Raw genomic sequence first — 21,348 nt, forward strand, 5'->3', positions numbered from 1 at the left:
TTGTTTGCCCCTAAGTTGATAAATGTCAGAAATGGTGGACGATAGCCATCTGGATAAGGTCACCTTAGAAACAGGGAGACCTTTTTTATTTTCAGCATAAGAAAGGAAGAGTTGATCAGATTTCCTAAATTGCTTCGTTCTGTCCAAGTAATATCTAAGTTGGCGGTGAACATCAAGGTAATGCAATTTTTGTTCTGCCCTGTTAGAATAATTTGGAAAAAATACAGGAAGATCAATGGATTGGTTTAAATTTGTCTTAGAAGCAACCTTGGGCAAAAAGGATGGATTGATTCTCAAGGATACCCTGTCCTTGTGGAAGACCAAATAAGGGGGATGAACAGATAGGGCATGAAGTTCCGACACTCTTCTAGCCGAGGTAATGGCGACAAGAAAGAGTGTCTTCCAAGAAAGAAACTTTAATGAACATGAAGCAGCCGGTTCGAAAGGGGGAAGTATCAAGGATGCCAGCACTAAATTTAGGTCCCACTGTGGTGGAGGATCCCTAACAGGGGGCTTTAGAAGGAACACCCCTTTAAGAAAGGCTTTACAAAGCTTGTGGGACATAATGTTGTGGTCCACAAACCCGACATGAAAGTTGGAGATTGCTGCAAACTGAACTTTGACTGTGGAAGAGGAAGAACCTGAGTGAAAAATTTCCACTAGAAAATCCAAGACTGACTGAACTGGGGCAGTAAAGGAATCTATGTTCTTATCTTTCACCCAGAGGGAGAAGCGTTTCCATTTACTAGAGTAAATCCTCCTGGTAGAGGACTTAAGAGAAGCTACTATGATGTCTCTAACTGGGTTAGAGATCATAGGAAGCCTGGCTAAGGAAGGAAGTGGAGCAACCAAGCTGTGAGGTTGAGGGAAGGAACGGACCGGTGCAGTTGACCCGACTGGTGGGCCAGAAGATCTGGCACTGGGTCCAGATGCCAAGGTTGCACCAAGAGATGGCGATGAAGGAACGGGAACCAAATTTGTCAGGGCCAGTAAGGGGCAATGAGAATCATTTTGGCTCTCAAAACGGACGCTTTCTGGAGTACCTGTGGAATCAATGGAAAGGGGGGAAAAGCATAAAAAAGTCCCTGGGGCCAATCTTGGGTAAGAGCGTCTCTGGGGGGATGGCCCGGAAGTGGGAAGAGAGAAAAGAAGTCTGGGCATTTGCTGTTTAGAGGAGTAGCAAAAAGACTGCAGCATGGGTGGCCCCACTTCTGAAAAATCTCTTCCACTATGGATTGCTTGAGAGACCACTCGTGAGGCATGAGTATAGCTCTGCTCAATCTGTCCGCTATTATGTTGGTTTTCCCACGGATATGCGTTGCTACCAGAAACTGATGAGAGGAGATAGCCCATTGCCAAAGTCTGAGAGCCTCTCAACACAAGGGATAGGACTTGGTTCTGCCCTGCTTGTTGATGTACCACACCACGGACATGTTGTCCGTGTGAACTGCAATAGTTCCTAAGGGAAGAAAGTCATTGAGGGCTTGCAACGTTAAAAGCACTGCTCTCATCTTTAGGACATTTATGTGCAGGTGGTATTCGAACGGTTGCCACGTGTCCTGAACCATCCTGCCCTGATAATGCCCCCCCCACCCGATCAGGGAGGCATCCGAAGTGACAGTGGCTACCAGGGCCGGGGGAACAAATGGTCTGCCCTGATGGACTAGAGGAGAGGAAATCCACCAGGATAGATGGTTCTTGCAGGTCTGTGTCACTAGGATCTTGTGACGCATGGGAAGCTGCTGGAAGGACCATTGTGTGAACAACATCCACTGTAGAAGACGCATGTAAAAACGGGCCAGAGGAAGGAGTGTGATGGCAGCAGCCATGAGGCCCAACACTTTCAAAACCAGCCTGGCTTGTACCTTTTTGCTGGCAAGGATGATCCGAACGTGGTTTTGGATATCTAGGATTCTCTGACTTGTTAGGTTTGCTGACATCTGAGTAGTGTCTAGATTTGTGCCTATAAAGGTAATAGATTGGCAGGGCGATAAGGAGGACTTTGCGAAGTTTACCGAAATTCGCAATTGACTGCAGAGACGGAGGGTGTAGTCTCTGGCTCGGATGAGTTGATGCCTGGTGGTGGCTGAGAGGAGCCAGTCGTCGAGATAAGGAAACACCTGTAATCCTAGACGTCTCAGGTGAGCCGTGACCACTGCCATGCATTTGGTGAACACTCTGGGGGCTGTAGTGAGACCAAAGGGCAGTGCTCTGAATTGAAAATGACTGGTCCCCAGCCGAAAGCGGAGAAACCTTCTGGAGTGTCTGTGGATTTTTATGTGATAGTACGCATCCTGAAGGTCTATAGAGCACATCCAGTTGTCTTTGCCCAGAAAGGGCAAAATCGATTGAAGTGTGATCATCCGAAATCTCGTCTTTTTGACAGACTTGTTTAGTCTGCTGAGGTCTAATATTGGTCTCCAGTCTCCCATCTTTTTGGGGACCAAAAAGAACCTTGAGTAGATTCCGGACTCTAATTGATCTTTTGGTACTGCCTGGATAGCTCTTTTCCTTAGAAGATTTGACACCTCTAATCTTGCAATTTCCCTTAGACCGGGTGGTACATCTGGAAGGGAACCTTTTTGAGGGAAGGGGCTTTCCTCGAAAGGAATTTTAACCCTCGGATATGATCGACTGTACCCATTTGTCTTGAGAAAGGGATAGCCAGGCCTCTGGGTACAGCGACAATCTTCCCCCAACTGCCTCCAAGGGTGAGCAGTCGGGCAACACCTCAGGGATGCTGGAAGGGCTTGTCAGAGAGAGGCTGTCTGGAGCCCTGGTTCTGCGGACCCCCTCTGCCCCTAGGGCGGCATCTGTTATTATTACCCCCTCTGCCTCTGGGGGTAAACTGACCACGTGCGTCAGGCGTGACTCCTTGTGATTTCCGGAACCACATTTTCCCTCCCTTCTGACCTTTGGGGTAAGGTCTAGAAGGAGTGGAGAAACGGACTCCTACGGCAGAAAGAGTCTTGCCGTCTTGCTCACACCTGGTCAACGTGTCCTTCACCTGAGGGCCAAACAAAGTTGACCCATCAAAGGGAGAGTTTGTGAAGGACGCCTTAAAAGGGTCTGCAAAATTACAGAGCCGCATCCAGGACTGGCGTCTGAGAGCCACTCCTGTGCCTGCAGCTCTACTCGCCCCATCGGCTGCATAGGAAATAAGCCGCATGGAGGAGTTGGTTATGGAGTTAAGGATTCCCAGCTGAGAGGCAATCTTTTCCTGAGCCCTTGCTGCTGAAGGATCCTGTACTACTTCACCTAATTCTTTAAGGATGTCCCTTTGAAGTCTGGTGAAGTGACATAAATAATTCAGCGAACGCATAGCAAAGGTCGCTGAGGAAAACATCCGCTTACCATACCTGTCCATAGTCCTGGACTCTTTGTTCGGAGGATGGACTGGTACAGAAGGATCTGCAAGTTCCTTCTTAGTGGCGGCCGCCACCACCATGGCATCAACCGGGACACCTTTAGTAAGAAACTGCTTTTCTGCGGGGGCCGTAATGAATTTTGAAGGTCTCCTAGGGACTGGTTCCACCGAATCAGGAGATGCCCATGCCTTTCGAGCTATAACCTCCATGAGAGGGTCGAAAGGCGGAGACACCCAGGAGGTGGAGGGTCGAGATCCAAACGCCTCCAGGTATACCGATTCATCCTCGGAGGGGTTAATGGAGGGCCAGTTCCCCCTCTGTTTCAGGAGCTCAAGGATGTCTGAAAAGGAGACATCCTCAGAGGGGGATCTTGGGGACCCCTCCGACTCATCTAAATCAGTATCCGAGGTTGTAGACTCAGGGGAGTCTAAATGCTTCCTCTTGCAAGTCCTCTTACGCGGGGGTTCACCTGAAGGATCAGGAGAAACCTCGGAAGAGGAGGTTCTTCCCAATGGGGAGACCTGGGGCGAAGGATCTCTGGGTCCGGGAGCAATAGAACGGGAAGAGGCACCTACAGGCACCGTAGAGGGAGGAGCTAAAGGAACCGACTGCTGGCTAAGCTCTGGGGCTAGCATACTCCTCATCACCTCGAAGGCTCCCCTCCCAGGGAGGGCAGAGAGATCCCGCTCTGAGGAAACAGGGATTCCCCGTCCCACCGAAAGGGAAGGCTGCAAAGCAGATGTCGGGGCCGAGCTCACCAAGGCCGAAGCCCCGAGAGGGAGAATGGGGTCGGACAAGGGTCCGATGCCACTCGCCCCCTCAGAACCGACCAGGGAAGCCCGATGCCCGGATCCCTCCAAGGAAGGTCTCAAGGAGGAGATAGGAGTCGAGGGCAGCGGAGCGAAAGGTGTGGCATCGGCTCCGAAGCAGCAACAGTCACGGTACCTATAATCTCCGGCTCCGAGCTCTGTAGGAGAGTCGAAGGAGGAATTTCAGGGGGATGTAGAATAGCTGACGTCTGATGAGACGGGCTATGGAGCATCTGGGCTAGTGCCTGTGACTTTAATAGCCTACTTACCACTCTCTCTAAATCGTGGTCTGAAAGCCTGGAAGACCTCGATGATCGGCTCCGATGGCTCCGCTCCGAAAGCAAGGGAGAGGCTGGAGCCGAGTGAATAGATTCCAAAGAAGGAGATCTAGACCTCTTTTTGGACGGAGCCATCGGAGCCGAAGAACGTTCGGCTCCAGGCGGAGCCGACAAGTTGTCGGCTCCGAGAGGAGACAAAGATATCTCGGCTCCAGCCGGAGCCGAGACCTGCTTCGACGCAGGGGTGTTGGAGCCGGACGGAGCCGACACCGGTGCCAAAGCTAAGGTATCGGTGCCGATGATGATCGGCGCCGACATAGGGGCCTCCAACAAGGAAGGATCGGCTCCAAACGGAGCCGATGTTGACTCCGGCGGAGTCGGAACCAAGACCACAGACTTGGACACTGAAGCCTGGGTCTTGGGAAGTTTAGAGGACTTCCCGGAGCCGAGTTTAGCCGGGGAGCTCTCTGGTTTAATTAGACCCCTAAGGATAAACTTATTCCTACGTTCCTGCAGGACTCTCTGGCTAAAAGAATGACATATAGCACAGGAGTCCTGCAGGTGTAGGGGTCCCAGGCAATAAATACAAGAAGTGTGACCGTCTGTCAGAGACATCTTCTGACAGCACGAGTCACACTTCTTGAAACCTGAGACCCTGGTATCCTTAGACATATCTCGGTGTTTAAAACACTCACACACACCAATCAGTCCAACCAAGATACTAACACTAAAAAATATTAAACACAACTAACAAAATTAGTTATTAATTATAGATACATAACACACACACACACACACACACACACACCTGAGGGAATCCTGACAGGAACTGTGAGGGTGGGAAAGGCCTAAGGCCCGAAAAAAATTAACTAAGGGAACTAGGTGAAAAAGGGGTATGGAGCTAAGTGACTACACTGAGGTTGTAGAAAGAAGACTAAAAGGAGCAAAAATTAGGTTTTAAAAGTCTTAAACCTGACCAAAAGCTAGAAAAATATCACTTACCAGGAGCTGGTAAAAAGGATGACCTCATTAGCGAAGTGGCAAACGAGATCTGGGTAATTACCGCCTTGCATCATGGGATATGGGGCTGCCTCGAGCTGGTAAAAGTGACTCTCGAGCTTAGCAAGTGCCGAGTCGGAGCCGAGGATCGGCTCCGAACCCATCCAGCAAGAATGAAGGCGAGATTGACAACTTAACATCTTTTATTTAATTTTTTTTCACACAAACACTGGTAGATATTTGCTAAACAAAACAATACATTCTCAGAATGAAAATAGATATGGTATTAACAGTACACTTCTCTGCCCTTGAAGCTTACATTCAGTGAAACCACTGAAACCGACATTAAAAGGAGATGCATCTGAGCAATGGTGGATTAAGTTTGCCTTTGGTCTATTTTAAACGATAGGCTCCTTGCACATATTTGTAGGACCATGCACGCATGTATGTGTTCTTTGATCACCTTCTTGATTATTTTAAATTATATTCTTTGTACAATAGACCACCACTTGGTGATTTCATATTTTTAGTTTTGAGCATTTTCTCAATAAGCAATAAAACAAAATGTATGAACCAATGACAAAACTGCCCATTTCAGAACATGTCAATCATAAAAGGCAACTCAAACTACTGTAATTACAATCCATCAATATCAGTCAATATACATAATCTCTGTAGAAGTGACAATCATCTGAATAATTCCACATTAAAGAAATCTGTAACTAATGAAGAGGTTGCTACTAGCAAACAACTTTATATTTCAGTGTTTCACCCATAAATTCAGTGCCTGCTGCATTTGAAGACTAAATTGCCTGTGGTACATTAAAAAAATAGTAAGCTGGTAATATTGCAACAGAGAATAGATGGCAAACCCATGACAATTTCATAGTTACAAGGCATCTCATCCCGAGGACACACTCAGGATGGCAGCACCCCCCCCCCCTTAAACTACAAAACAGTATAAGCAATCCATCAATAAGCTGTAGGAGTAGAAGTCACAGCCTTCTGCAACAAAATCAAGTATGTTACCTATTGTGCTACTAACGCTGCTTTCAAATGCTCTTAAACAGTAAGAACCATTTTTTAAACAAAACAGTTGCACATTGAAAACAAACTTAGCCTGAGCAGCCGTATGCTTCTCTTGTCTTGAAGCACACAGCTCCTTGAAAATACACTGAAATTCACAGTCTGGTAGCTGGTTTGAGCAACTTATTTATAATGTCTATGCTTTAATCCACAGACAGTAGCAGGTAGCAGGAATGTCACGTGTTTAAATTCCCTACATAGACATGGAATATAAGAAGCAACCAACAGCATGTGTGTGTGCGTCTCAGCGCCAGCATGCAACGGCAGGTGTGTGCACAACAGGATATAAATCTGTGTTGCACACAGAGGGTATTCTTAGAATGGTCTTAGGTTCATAGGTAAGTACTAGGCTATCTGTCAAAGGGCATTTATAAGCCTAGCCAGAATGTGTTGGCTTACGCCACCCCCTTAGATTAGTTCCCTGTGCCTCTGTCCAGCAGAGCCATTAGTTCCCTGCGCCACTGTCCAGCAGAGCCACTGCAGTGATCCCTGGGTAAATTTTCTGTTTCCCATCCACCTGTCAAGGTTTCTCTTGAAGAGTGTTAGTGACGGGCTCTGCCTAATGTATACTGGAATCCTGTTCCAAAGCATGGGGAGTCTCTAGGACAGGAATCTATCCCTCCAGCATGTCCTATTTATTGTTGTAGTGAGGTTTATATCTCTAGAGCGTGTGGCTCTCCGGAATTTGTTTTTTTTTTTTTAGGTGGCGCATGTCCATCAATTCTGGGTTGGACATGGCCTTGTATGTCAGGCAGAGATCACTTTTGAGTAAGCGGTATGCAACAAAGTACAGCTGGATTTTCTTGAGTCGGGCTGCATAGGGCATTTGTTTGAGGCCAGTAATCCTCTTGGTGAGGTACTTTTGTAGTCTTTCCAGCTGTTGCAGGTGACTTGTAAGGTACATCCCAAATGGGGTGTTGTATTCTATGATGGGTCTAATGAGTGATGAGCAGAGAGGCACAATAACCTCTTTTGTTTTAGATGCGAACCCTTTTGTGATTAAGTGGGCTACATAGAAGGATTTTCTAACCACCTTGGCAATGTGATTATCAAAGGAGAGATTACCATCTACTTGGGACCTCAGATCCCTTATTACATTTTCTGTATTTAGGAGACCACCACCTATGTGGTAGTTCGTGGATACTTTATTTTTTCCAAAGGGGATGACTATGCACTTTTTGGCATTTAGCTTGAGGCCATGATTTTGACACCAGGTATCAGTCTCAGTGAGACCCTTCTGGAGGGTGTCTGTATCAGCCGGAGAATCAATTATGGCCCCTAGTTTGCAGTTGTCTGCGAACTTGGTCAGCCATAGTCCTCTCCTATGCTTGTCTGTACCTCTGAGAAGTATATACCGAACAGGAGGGGTCCTAGGTCTGAGCCCTGGGGGACGCCACTTGTAACCGGTTTAGAGTCGGATGTAGAGCCTGCAACACTCACCATGTGGGTTCTATCCATGAGCCAGTTGGCAACCCATCTTGTGACGAAGGGGTTTATGTTCAAGCTGGTGAGCTTGTCTATAATACTAGAATGGAGAATGGTGTCAAAAACCTTTGTGAGGTCTAGGTAGGCTGTGTGGACCTCCTTTCCCCCATCTAATGCCTTGGTAACTGTCTCAAAGTCCACCAGGTTTAGGAGGCATGATCTTCCCTTAACAAAGCCAAACTGGGTAGGGTCCAAGGTTTGGAGGTTCCCAATATCTCTGTTAATGAGTTTCATGATGATGCGCTCCATAGCCTTGCAGATCAGGCTAGTCAGGCTTATAGGGCGATAGTTCCTGGGGTTCGTTGTGGCTCCACCTTTGTGGAGTAGGACAACTGTTGCTGTGCGCCACTATGTGGGTACATAGCCTGCAGAGAGGCTGAGTTTTTACATTGTGTTTAGGTGAGGGGTTAGTTCATTTTGGAACTCTTGTAAGACACAGCCTGGGACACCGTCCGGTCCCTCTGAAGCTGTGCTTTTGGCTTTGGATAGGGCTGTTTTAACCTGTGTGTCAGTGACTGATGGAACGCTTTGTGGTCAACTTTGGAGTCATTAGCAATTTTTCTTTCAAAACTAGCCTTGGATGATTTAATGAGGGATCGTAGTTTCTTGCTGATACTGATCAGGGATGTCTTTTCTTCTTGGGATTTTACTCTTTTCTGTACTAGTTTCCTCCTTCTGTTGTAGAGCTTGTTTATGGCAGGGGTCCACCAGACAGGTTTCCTTTTCTTGGAGGAGTGAGTCTTGGTTTTACTTGGGATAGCACGATCAATGCATTCCTGCAGATGCTCATAGAGTGCCTTTGTAAAGGTTTCAGCAGCTTGGACAGCATTGTCCTTTAGCATGGGGGCTGTGAACCTTTCCACCTCGGTCTTAAGTAATGTGAAGTTTGCTTTTGAAAAGTTTTTCACGGTGGTTTCCTTGATTGGGGTGGGGGCGGAATGTGGATATCCAGAGTGATTAGTCTATGGTCTGATCTAACCAGCGAGAGGTTGACCTCCGGTGTGGAACACCGGTCGCCCATGTTGGTGATGACCAGGTCCAATATGTTGCTCCCTCTGGTGGGGGTGTTGACCAGTTGATCCAGGGCATTTGAGTTTATAAATTCTAGGAAGCGTTGAGCAAGGGAGTTAGTACTTGTAGTTCTCCCAGTTTATGTTTGGGTAATTGAAATCACCCAGTATTGGGTGTTTGGTAGGACCTTCATATTTCCCAGTGTCTCCAGAAATGCGGAATGGGGGTCCTGGGTCATGGTGGGTGATCTGTAGCAAGCTACAATTTGGATTTCAGTTTTACACGTTGTTAGTTGCACATGGATGGTCTCTGAGGCATTGTGCTGCACCACTAACCTGGAGGTGTGGGTATCCTTGATGAAAATGGATACACCCCCGCCTTTTGTGTTTCGGTCCTGGTTCTGTGGCCAAAAGGTATGGTATGAGTTATAGCCTAGTAGTGCTGGGGTGCTCTCAGGAGCCTTAAACCAGGTTTCTGTTACTGCACAGATGTCGATGTTCTCCATACTGAGGAGTGCCTCGAGTGTGTGCATTTTGAGGTTTAGACTTCTGGCACCGAGTAGCATTACTTTCAGTTTTTGGTTACTTGTGCTATTTATGGTGGTGGGTTTGTCTTTTGAGTCTTGCCTAAAAAAGGCACTATGGGGGTGGCAAGTGCCTTGGCCAGTATTCGAAAGCCTAAGGGTGACAGGTGCAAGCTATCTCTTGCGAAGCAATGTGGCTTGTCGTGCATGTCATCCCAGGCGGACAGATACTGGATCCCTTTTGAATGACACCAGAAACTTAGTCAATTGTTGAAATTGCTAATTTTTTCTTTATACTTTGGCATCATTCTTGGTGAGGGCAGGATGCTACTCGGGGTAAGGTTCATACCGGCCTGGGCTACATGATCAGAGAGCTCTTCCATGTCTCTTTTCATGTAGTCCAGGGAGGTACATCTGAGGTCATTCACACCAACATGGACAATGACAGAGTCATATTTGTACTTGTTCTGGAGTGATCTGAGTGCTTGTGTTATGTGGCGGATCCTGGCATCCAACAGGCAGCTAACTGCAACCTTCTCCTTGTCCAGCCTAGTTAGTGGGACATCAGTGTACCTGACTATAGAGTCGCCTATTACTAGTGTGTTGGGTATGTTATTTTGCCTTAAGGGCTGTGATTGCGTGGCACAATGATTATGTGAAGTATGTGTTTCATGGTTGGTGATGGGGTGTGGAGGTTGCTTGGATGTCTGCTTTGGAGGTCTCTGTTGCTTTTGCAGATTTTTATTTAGAGCCTCCGAGTATGTTTTCATATATTCATGTGTATTTGCCCGTGTTGGTTTATTAGGTCTATGCGAGACTTGTGATGTGTTGCAAGTATTACCCTTCTCCTCTTGACTGTCAGTTCCAGTCTTGGGTTGAGAGAGCTTTGCCTCTAGTTTGGCTGTATAATTGCATCTCTCGCATATATTAGTGTTTGGTGGTAGGAGGAGAGGGTTGTCTGTGTACATGAGGCTGTTGTAACATTGTCTCAAAATGCCCATATTCACCAGTTGGACTGGAGAGTACACCGGAAACTGCCCTTTGGATATGCCTGAATAGGTAGAGTAAGCTGTTTTTCTGATTGGCTGGTGGGGACGAATAGAGAGCCTTGTTCTTCTGGACAGTATAGGGGCGGTCTAGTGCTAGGGTTAATTAGTGCTTGCTATGAGTTTTAAGCAAGTGCTTGACTGTGAAATGAATAGTTTGAGTGCTAGAGTTGAAGGTTTGCCTACTTCCAAGGGAAAAATTGAAGGGTAGAGTTCGTGGAGCCGAGAATAGTTTAACTCTAGCTAACCAGCACTGCCCAATGTGCAAAACCGCGCAAATGCGTTTTTTGTATCAGGGAAGTGAGAAAAAATAGAAATTAGCCCAAAATGGCTGATAAACTACTAACTAATGGGCTGAAACCACTCCTCCAGGGACAGACAGGCTGCTCAAAGCTCGCCTCTCTCACAGGTGAACAGAGAAACTTCCTTCTATCCAAGTAAGGTATGGGCAACACAGAAACTTGAGTAAAACGAAGCACAATGGGGTAGGAGGCACGGAGATAAATCCACTCGCAGTATTTCGAAAGTTCCATTTATTTAGATAATTCCTTAAAAAACACAAGTACGTAAGCACTTTCGTTTGGCTGCTGCCAAACTTTCTCAAACACTCAAAACCCTTCATTTTCAAATTCAAACGCTTTTATACACGTAATTAATTAATCCCTCATTAAGTTACATTTGCTTAATACATTCCCACTGTTTAAAGGGAAAGCTAATACATATGAATGAATAAATACTAAAATATAAATTTAAACATTTCAAATGATTTTTAAAGTTCTAAACTATATATTATAAAAATCTAAAAGTTTTTAAGTTTATAAGATGCCTTCTCCATAATATTCTGCTTGTATAATGTAATTAAATGATATCTAATGTGCCTTCAATACATTTCTCGGTCGTGGATTCAGCAATAACCTGAAAACTGGACTATACTAGTTCAGAAAGGCGGGAAACAAGTATATATATTTTTTCAGAAAATAGAGCAGATACAATCAAAACAACACTTTAAATGCAAAGAAACGGCTATCGCACTTTAGTGTGTAGCCTACAACAGTTAAACAGAAACACAAAAATGACCTAATTCAAGTGCAGGCAGCAAATAAATACAATACGTAGCAATAACAAACTTTTTAAATACCAGATTCACTAAAAAAACTGGCGGTTTAGGCGGAATTAGTTAAGACAAAATGATACTTAATCATTCCAAAGTCTCTATTTTGTCTCTCTGCTGCTGTAGACTCTGCAGAACACCTGGAAGGCACTTGCTGAGCGGAATACAAGTGCAAAAACTGCGCAAATGTGGTTTTTATAGCAGGGAAGTGAAAGAGATAGAAATTAGCCCAAAATAGCCAATAAACTACTAACGTCTGGGCTGAAACAACTCCTCCAGGGACAGATAGGCTGCTCAAAGCTCCCCTCTCTCACAGGTGAACAGAGAAACTTCCTTCTATCCAAGTAAGGTATGGGCAATACAGAAACTTGTAACACAGCCCTGAATTCAGCAATAACCTGAAAACTGGACTATACTAGTTCAGAAAGGTGGGATATTTAAAGACTTAAAGACATGTATTTCTTTTTTAATTAAAAAGTAACTGCTGTGGCAGCACCCCCCTCCCCACCAGCGGACCCCTCACAGTCAGTCAAAGTCAGGGGGGCCTCACGCAGTCAGTGTGCCAAGGTGATTGCCTAGGTTGCCTAGTGCTGGATACGGCTCAGCTATTGTGCCATGAGTGATCCAGTCACCTTTTATCTCTTGTACCCCTTAGCAAGGGAAAAGAAACAACCTGTAATTTTTACATCGCTAAGCATCAGCAATATAACAAAGTAAATGTATGATCACCCATAACTACCTTACAACTAATGTTCTGTCCAGCAGCATGTAACTCAGTGGCAGTAAAGTATAACGTCAGAGAAAGACTACATTATGGCAACAAACATTCCTCTAAAATGTCTGTGATTTTCCCTAGATGTTTTCCCATCCCTAGAAAAAGGTGTGATTTGAGGGGGAACATACTTTGGCAACAGCATACCTCTCAACTGTGCCAGATTTTGTCTTATATTTTTGACATTGCCCTAGCAAAACTTTTGATATACTGGCATACCTGTCAACTGTCCCAAATTTTGATTAAAATTGTAGCTCTGTCCCTTTTAATCCCTCCTTAAACTAGTGACTTTTGAAGACAAGGTGAAGAATTACCCTTATTAAATAATGACAATAATTTAAGTTATAAACTTTTTTTACTTCAGAAAATGTATATTAATTCAGATTATCTTATTTTATCACTTATGCAAGTTGAAAGTAGTATCATTTGAGAAGTGTCACTGATTGTCCCTGTTTCCTTGATTTTTTTGAAATTTGCCCTTGATTTATTTAGTGCTATGTTACTAGTGAATAGCTAAAGCTTGCAGTCAATAATGTCATACATTAGCATTTTATACTTCTTATTTAGAGCATGCATGGTGAAGGAAAACCTGTTGTACTGACTTTTCAAGAGAAATAAAATAATACCTAAATGTTCCAGAGTTTGTCTTTCCCCCATTTCTTGAGCAAACTTGTTGAGAGCTATGAGGTAAGCATGTGGTACAGAAAGTACAGTTGTGTACACTTACCATAAATGTAGATGTTCGAGTGTATTCACTGTTGCAGTCATTACATTTGGGTTATCTGCTTGCAGGTAGCCCGCAGTCGGCCTGATTAACAAAGTCTTGGGTCCTGCGTCGGTTGCTGTCCCTTCTTCCATGACATCAGGTCGTCGGGGGTATAAAACATGCAGCCGATGCCATTAAATCAGTTTTTCTTGCCCCAGATGTCAGGTGCCCCTAATGGGAAGCAATTAAACATAAAAGCACAAAGATATACCTCCAACAAAAAAGCAAATACACCAAAAAGGCTTTTAAGCATAGTAAGGAAAAGTACAGGTATAGCCAAAATAAGTTAGGGGGCTGGATGGGAGGATAACCAGGACTGCAACAGTGAATACACTTGAACATCTACATTTATGGTAAGTGTACACAACTGTACTATGTTCTTCATGTTTCACTGTTGTAGTCATTACATTTGGGTAGATTCCCAAAGCTATGGTTGGGAGGAGGAATTTAGATAGCATTAGGACCAGTTATAAGGCCTTGCAAGACTGCAGTGGCAAAGCCAGCTCTGGATTTACAGAAAAATGGCAAATGATAATGCATGGTGAAAGTATGTTCAGAACTCCAGGTAGCAGCTTCTAGGATGTCCCTGGTAGGGACGCCTCTGAGAAACGCTGTAGACGTAGATGCAGCCCTGCTGGAGTTAGGTCTGATTCCCTGGGGGATAGGTTTTTCCATGGTGCTTATAGCAGAAATAAATGCAATGGCTTATCCATTTAGAAATGGTTTGCTTTGAAATAGCCTTCCCCTCTGCCCCTGCAGCAAAGCCACCAGCAGTTGTTCCGATTTCCTTTGAGGTTTAGTCCTGTCCAAGTAGAATCTAAGTTGTCTGTGCACATCTAAGGAATGCAGTATCCGTTCCCCTTTATTCTGTGGATTGGGAAAGAAGGTTGGCAAATGAATGGACTGATTAAGAGCCACACTGGATACCACATTGGGCATGAAGGATGGATTGGTTCTGTGAGACACCCTGTCCGCATGAAAGATGATGAAAGGCTCCACTGCCATAAGGGCCTGTAATTCAGATACCCTTCTAGCTGAAGGGATTGCTAAAAGGAAAGCTGTTTTCCAAGAAAAAAATTTAAGTCTGCAGTAGCAGCTGGCTCAAAAGGAGGTAGAGTGAGTTTCTTCAAGACAAAGTTAAGGTCCCAGGCTGGGGTTGGAGTTTTCCTGGGTGGTCTCAATTTTTTGGCACTTCTGAGGAACTACTTGAGCAGTGGATGAGAGAAGAGGGGAGGTTCTGTGTTATAATGAGCTGAAATGGCTGAGGCGTGAGGGAATCGAGGGGGAGTCCAAGTGCCTCCTCTTACACTATCATTTGTGATGGACTTCCTCGGTGGGGCTGTCCGAGGAGGGCTCACCAACAGGGTCCTGTTCCTCTACGGAAACTAACTGGGGCGCAGACGCTGGCTGTCCTTGAGGCCGGACGATGGAAGACAGGCCCATATGCGAGGGAGTGAAGGGTGGATCCGTAGCATGGACTGGGGACTTCAAACTCCTCGACAGCACCCTCTCCACCACGTCGAAAGCCGAAGGTGAACCACTCTCCCCTGGCTCCAAGAGCAGTTCTCTCGGCTCCGACGTGAGGACTGGTGTTGGAGCCGATGCGATCAGACCCAAAAGGGAAGTGTGTTCTGACAGCAACAGAGCCGAAGACACACTCACCCCTGCGGATCCGAAGCTCGGCTCTCAGCCCCGAGAGCTCAGATCTGAAAGATGACCCGATAAACTCGAGGGTAAGGCCGGCGTTGAAGTAGCAACTACTATCCGTGCCGACTCCCTGGCTCCGAGACGACTCGGATCCAACGGCTCCGAAACCCGATAGTGGCTCAGAGAAGGAGCAATGGGTGCAAAGGAAGGGGCCGAGCTCCCTCCTGGAGGGGGAGGGGAGGCAGGAGCACTCCCATCTGCATCTAGGCCTGCAGGAATCGATGCATCATCCAGTCCATATCTGCATCGGACAGACTCCTGGTAGACCTGGAAGAAGTCATTGAGGCAGGCCGGGAAGGCAGCCTAGACGACCTCGAAGGTGACCGGGAATCCTCCTCTGTCTCCGGAGAGAAGCATGGAGAACAGAGCCGAGAGGGGGAAGACCTGAAAACCCTCATGGGGGAACAAGTCAATTTAGCCGGCGGAGCTGAAGGGACTGATTCAGCCCGCCGCTTATGGCTCTTGTGCCTATCCCTCTCCTTTGCCTTCTCTCTATGTCTCTTTTCTTTACTAGAAGAATCCCCCTCTCCCTGGGAAGCAGCGGGAGGTTGAGTCCCAGGCAGGGGAGGGGGAGCTGAAGGCTGGACAGTCGCAGCCGCAGCTGGCGCCACTGAGGGAGAGGAGGAAGAATAATCCGGGGGCAAGAGTCCCGCCAGGATTAGCTTGTTTCTCCTGTCCCTCAGATCCCGGGGGTTAAAGGCCGCACAAATCTGGCAGCCTGATGTTAAGTGGGCTACCCCCAGTCAGAGAACGCATTGAGTGTGGCCTTTCGCTAGGGACAGCTTATGACCACACTCAGCACATTTTGAAAAAAATGGCCTTAGGGCCCTCGGCCATCACACTCAAGCACACGCCCTAACACACACAGTAAGGGGAAGGGAAAAAACACTAATTTACTACTAAATACAACTAAAAAATAGTTTAACTATTTTTATTTATTATTTATTTATTTATTTAAATTTGTTGACCGGTCCATTTTCAGCGGAGGCCTGGGGAGAAAAGCTCCAAAGTAAAATAAACAGACAGTAGTTACATTGGATTACATAGCGATTAACAATTTAACATAGCAATTACTTACAACATATTTACAGATGAAGAACATAGCACATCAGTAGACAACTAGAATCTTTATCTGTGAAGTACATAACAGACATTAACAAATGTTACAATGAGAAGTACCTGCTGTATAATAAGTACTAGGCTTATGAGCATCTGAGCTTGCTATAATCAAGGTAGTTAGTGGAGTGGAAAGAAAGGTAGTGGTTGGATGGGGTGGATGAGTGGGAGTTGCAAGGGCATAGCCAGCATGTTTTTAGGTGTGGTTTTAGTAATGTTTTGAAGTGGGTGCATGATGGTACGGAGGTAATTGTGGGTGGGAGTGAGTTCCATAATTTGGCTATGGTGCAAGAGAATAGTGCTTCACCAGCAGAGTTATTGGCTTTAGTGATCTGCAAGTGATTTTTGTTACTGGATCTTAGTGGTCTGGCAGTGCGATAGGGTTGGAGTAGATTCTGGAGGGATGGGACATTTAGTGGATGGTTTACTAGTTTGTGGGCGAGTGAGAGTTGATACCACTGAAGGAGGTGAGGGAGTTAAAGCCAGCCCAGTTCAGCAAGTGAGAGACAGTGGTGACTATGGTAGGATGCCCCTGTGGCGAATTTTGCGATTTTGTTGTAGCAGGTCTCTAGCTTGTTTAGATCACATTGCCTTAGGTTGGTATATATTGGAGGGGCATAAAGTAGGGTGGAGATAAGGTGGGAATTTGCTATTGAAATATTTGCTGCTTTGGTGAGAAATTGCTTATTTCCGTATAATGCTCCTAGTTTTTTGTGGACTTTTTTATGGTCATGGATATGTGAATGTCAAATTTTAGTTTATTGTCTATTTCCACTCCTAGCAATTTGGTATGTTCAGTTGGGTATATAGTGGTGTTGTCTTTTGCTGTGATGTTAAAGTGAGAGTTGTTTTGAGTATGTTTGGTGGGTTGGAAGATGAGTAGTTTAGTTTTGTTTGGGTTGACTATTAATTGGGCATCGGATAACCATGTTTTAACAGAGGAAAAGGCTTCCTGTGTGACTTTTTGCAGTTTTGGTAGGGACTGGGCTCAGCAGATGATGGTCGAGTCATCTGCGTATTGTAGGAGTGTGCCATGTTTGGTGGCAGAGGTAGATTATTGGTGTAAACAGGGAAGAGTAGGGGTCCAAGGATGGATCCTTGGGGAACCCCTATGGAGACAGGTAGTTGGGGAGATACGTCATTCTGCCGTACAACGAATTGTTGGTGGTCAGACGGGTAACTCTGAAACCAGTTGGTGACTGATTGTGAGAAGGATAGGTTATTGAGGACAGAGATAAGTTGTTTGTGTGGGACCATGTCAAATGCTTTAGATAGGTCTAGGAAAGTAGCAGAGGAGAGATAGCCATTGTTTTTATGCTGAAGGATAGTGCTAGTAAAGGAGAGTAAGGCAGTGGTGGTGCTATGGTTTGGTCGGAAATCATGCTGAGTACTGGAAAGGAGGTTGTTAGTAAGGAGGTAGTCTGAGACCTGAGAGTGTATGCATCTCTCTAGTATTTTGGAGATTGGAGAGAGAGAATAGCTATGGGGAGGTAACTGGTTAGTTCTGTGGAGGGTCCGCCTTTGTGGAGGGGAATTATATGTGATACTTTCCACAGTGTGGGAACGTAACTTTCTGACAGAGATCAGTTAATCAAGATGGATACTGGGTAGGCCAGAGCATCAGCTGCGATTTGTAGGTATTCACTTGGGAGGTTGTCTGCTGCTAATTAGGTGGGTTTAAGTTTAGTTAAGAGTTTTTTTATGTTGGAGGTAGGTACAGGAGAAAAAGAGAAGGCAGTGGGGGAGATTACTAGTTGAAGGTGTGGGTTGGAGGGGAGCCACGTTGTGTTGTTTAGCTAGTGATAGTATGGTTTGGGTGAAGTGTGTGTTGAATGAGGTAGCAATATTTTCTGAGGAGTGAGGGATGTTAGGAGGATGGGTACTGACTTTACCTGGGTGGAGGATGGAGTTTATGGAGGACCAGAATTGTTTGGGGCTGTGTTGTGAGGAGTCTAGGGCAGACTGGTAGTATTGGAATTTGTCCTGTTTTATTAGCTTTTTGACTCTATTGCGTAATTCTAGGAATTTCTGTCTAGCTGAGGGGGTTTTGGTTTTGCGCCAGTGCTACCAGGCTTTATCCCTGTTTTTCATTTCTGACTTAGTGGTTTTCTGTAGCCATGGGGAGGGTTGTGCTTTGGTTCTGGAAAATCTTATGGGGACATGGTAATTAAGGATGTTCAGGAAGGTAGTATTAAAAAATTCAACTGCGTCATCTAGACTGAGGTACTTTAGAGGATGCCAGTTACATTATTTGAGGGATGAGATGAATGTGAGTGGGTTAAAATTTCGTTTTTTACGTATTTGACGGTAGATGACAAGTTTAGCTTGGTATAGGTATTTTTTGAGTAGGAATGAGTGATCACTGAGGCTATCTGATAAGCAGCCTGTTATGTATGACTGGGGGCTCTTACTGACTAGTATCCAATCCAGGGTAGTGTGCTTGCTGGAGTTTTTATTTATCCTGGTTGGTGACTGGACTAGTTAGGTGAAGCCATGAAGGTGTACATGATGGGTTGGATTGTTGCCAGAACAGGATTGCCAGTCAATACTGAAATCACCTAAGATGATAATTTCTTGGGGGAGATGGTGGGTAGACCAGTTGAGGAGGTTTTCTAGGGGAGGGATGTTTTGGCCAGGTGGGAAGTAGCATCCAATTATGTTGATGGTTTTGTTTTGGTTAATTTTGAGGTTGGTATATATTATTTCTTCATTGCCTGTTTGTGGAGCTGATGATTTTAAGATCTGGATGTTTAGATGCTGTTTAGATATTATAGCTACACCACCTCCTTTTTTGTTTAGCCGGTCTACTCTTAGTATGCCGTAACCTGTAGGGAGTATTTGCTAAACTAAACTATGGGTCTACTATACACACACACACCGAAATCGCTATTTTTCTAACAAAAATACTCCTAAATTCCTCTCACCTAAAACGCTAAGAGCTCGTCCCTTATGCTTCAGAAGCCGCAGCAAACGAGATCTGAGGACTGGAGGGAGGTAGCAGGGAATTATGGGTAAGGGGGAGGAGCTGAGAGCTCGGATCTTTAGTTTAGAAAGCTGCCGGCTCGGATCCAGCGTCGGATCCGATACCCACAGGTTGCTGATCAAATGAAGTTAACTACTTCAGATCTGCTTTTTATGTTCTTCTACGCAATATTTTGTTTAACCAGTTGGTGTCACTATATTTAAGAACTTTTTTTTGTATTTGTGTATAAATACCTTTTTATGGGTTGGATATTTAGTGATTATCTATTGATACAATGTTTCACTGTTGATGAACTGAATTTTACTTGAAAAATTCAAATTTTCTGACAGAAACGTTTTATAAGTTGTTGTCACAGAGTGTAATTTAACATTGAAGAAGCAGTCTTTGAGGATGGAAACTTGGTTTGTGTTTTTGTGTTCCATGGACCTACTTTTGTATATTAAAAAGTTAATTAAAACTTCTGTTTGGGTGCTTTATATTTTTGTCTCGCTCTCTTTCTATATATATATATATATATATATATATATATATATATATATATATATATATATACACACACATACATACACACACACACACACACACACACACACACACACACACACACAGTACATATGTGCATCCTGCCAGTTCTCTTATTCGTAGTGCATTATGTTGCTTATGTATATGTTTGTGTGTGTGTGTGTGTGTGTGTAGGTGTGTAGATATATATACATATATATATATATATATATATGTATATATATATATATATATATACACACACACACACACACACACACACACACACACACACACACACACACACACACACACACATACACACACATATATATATATATTTATATATATATATATATATATATATATATATATATATATATATATATATGAACAAACACAGATACACACACACACAGACATTACTTGACTCTAAAGCACTGACCAGTTGCAATAGTTTCCTTTGACTTTTTTTTCATTGTTACTAGCATCCCACTGGACAGACACAAAACTGCTGCTATCAAACTGGAATACTAAAGTCTAAAAGTAGCAAATAAACAGTGTCAAGTATCCCAAATTTGAAGCAGACCTTCAAAATTTCAGTAAACAGTCTAACAAACAGTGTATAAAAAGGAATCGGTATACCTTTGGCTGGAAGGATTCTCTAATTCTCAGACCATTAAAATTATATTAAAACATTACAATGAAAGCTGACTGCCATAGACCACTCTCTCAATTAATATTTCATAAATATCAAATTGCAACAAGCTATGCAAAAAGTCTCTTTAAAAATAATCAAAAACTCCTTCCATCCACATCAGCCCTTTGTACTTCGTATGTTTCAGTGCAAGGAAACTCATTCTGTGAACACCCAGGTCACATCACCATCCTTAACACAATAATACAGCAATCACATTCAATCATAATATAGCCTTTCACTAATTTCACTCAAAAATTAACCCCAGATATAAACAAGGGAAGCTCACTGATTCAGGTTTCTGAACCAGAGGAGACAACTTAGCGAAGGTAGACAGAAAATGTATCATCCAAGTGTTATTATGCAGGCAACCATTACAGTAATGATCTCCTTACATACTATTTATAGCAGAATGTTTTTCACATATGGTACCTATTTTTAACATTCAAGTGGTCTGTCCATTTACTGATTTATTTATTTTCTTTAAACTCTTGCTTGTTCTAAACTGCAACCTGGGTGAGACTAAAATTGTTTATATGCTAATCAAAGTCTTACCCAGTAAACAAGCTTAAATAAGCATTACCTTTGCACCTGAAAGGTCTTCCTCTGCATATTTGACAGCAGCCTGTAGTTTAAGCACCTGTAAGAAAAAAAACAATCTAGTATTAACCCTGATGCACAGAATAATGTTGATTTTGCTCACAGTATGCAAACTCAGAAATACAAAAATGAGCCCACCCACCCACATACGTACATGGGTGCACATGTGCATCCGTCCAAAAGCTGACCATAGTCAAATGGGGCCCTAGGCAGTGTAATGGACCAGGGCCGCCCCCTGTGTCCCATTACATGTTTCTCTCCTCCAGTTACTGTAAACACTGCTCAAACCTGTTAGCGTGTTCACTACTTTCTTCTTTACTTTGAAACGAAGACAGAGATGTGAGTTTAATTTATTTATCCTTTGCTGACTAGGTTAGTCTCATTAGGCTACAAGAGGAGATGCTTGGTGGTCTTTATCCTATTATGTGAAATTTGGCCAGGGCATCAGTGAACTCCCCCTTCTCTTTTCAATAGCTCAGGTGGATGTAAA

General features: G+C 44.4%; 1 protein-coding gene across 2 annotated transcripts in view; it reads right to left on the minus strand.

Moving 5' to 3' along the window:
* The window catches only part of LOC122816772 (tetratricopeptide repeat protein 30A), a 2,782,581-nt gene that overhangs the window by 2,439,851 nt on the left and 321,382 nt on the right, over positions 1-21,348 (minus strand). For both annotated transcript variants that reach the window (XM_044089788.1, XM_044089789.1), the window contains exon 4: positions 20,842-20,898. In XM_044089788.1, coding sequence (XP_043945723.1) covers positions 20,842-20,898 — 57 coding nt within the window. The remainder of the gene's footprint in view (positions 1-20,841; positions 20,899-21,348) is intronic.

This window comes from Protopterus annectens, chromosome 12.part0 (genome assembly GCF_019279795.1).
Source record: "Protopterus annectens isolate FY-2018-M chromosome 12.part0, PAN1.0, whole genome shotgun sequence".
Taxonomy (NCBI): domain Eukaryota; kingdom Metazoa; phylum Chordata; order Ceratodontiformes; family Protopteridae; genus Protopterus; species Protopterus annectens.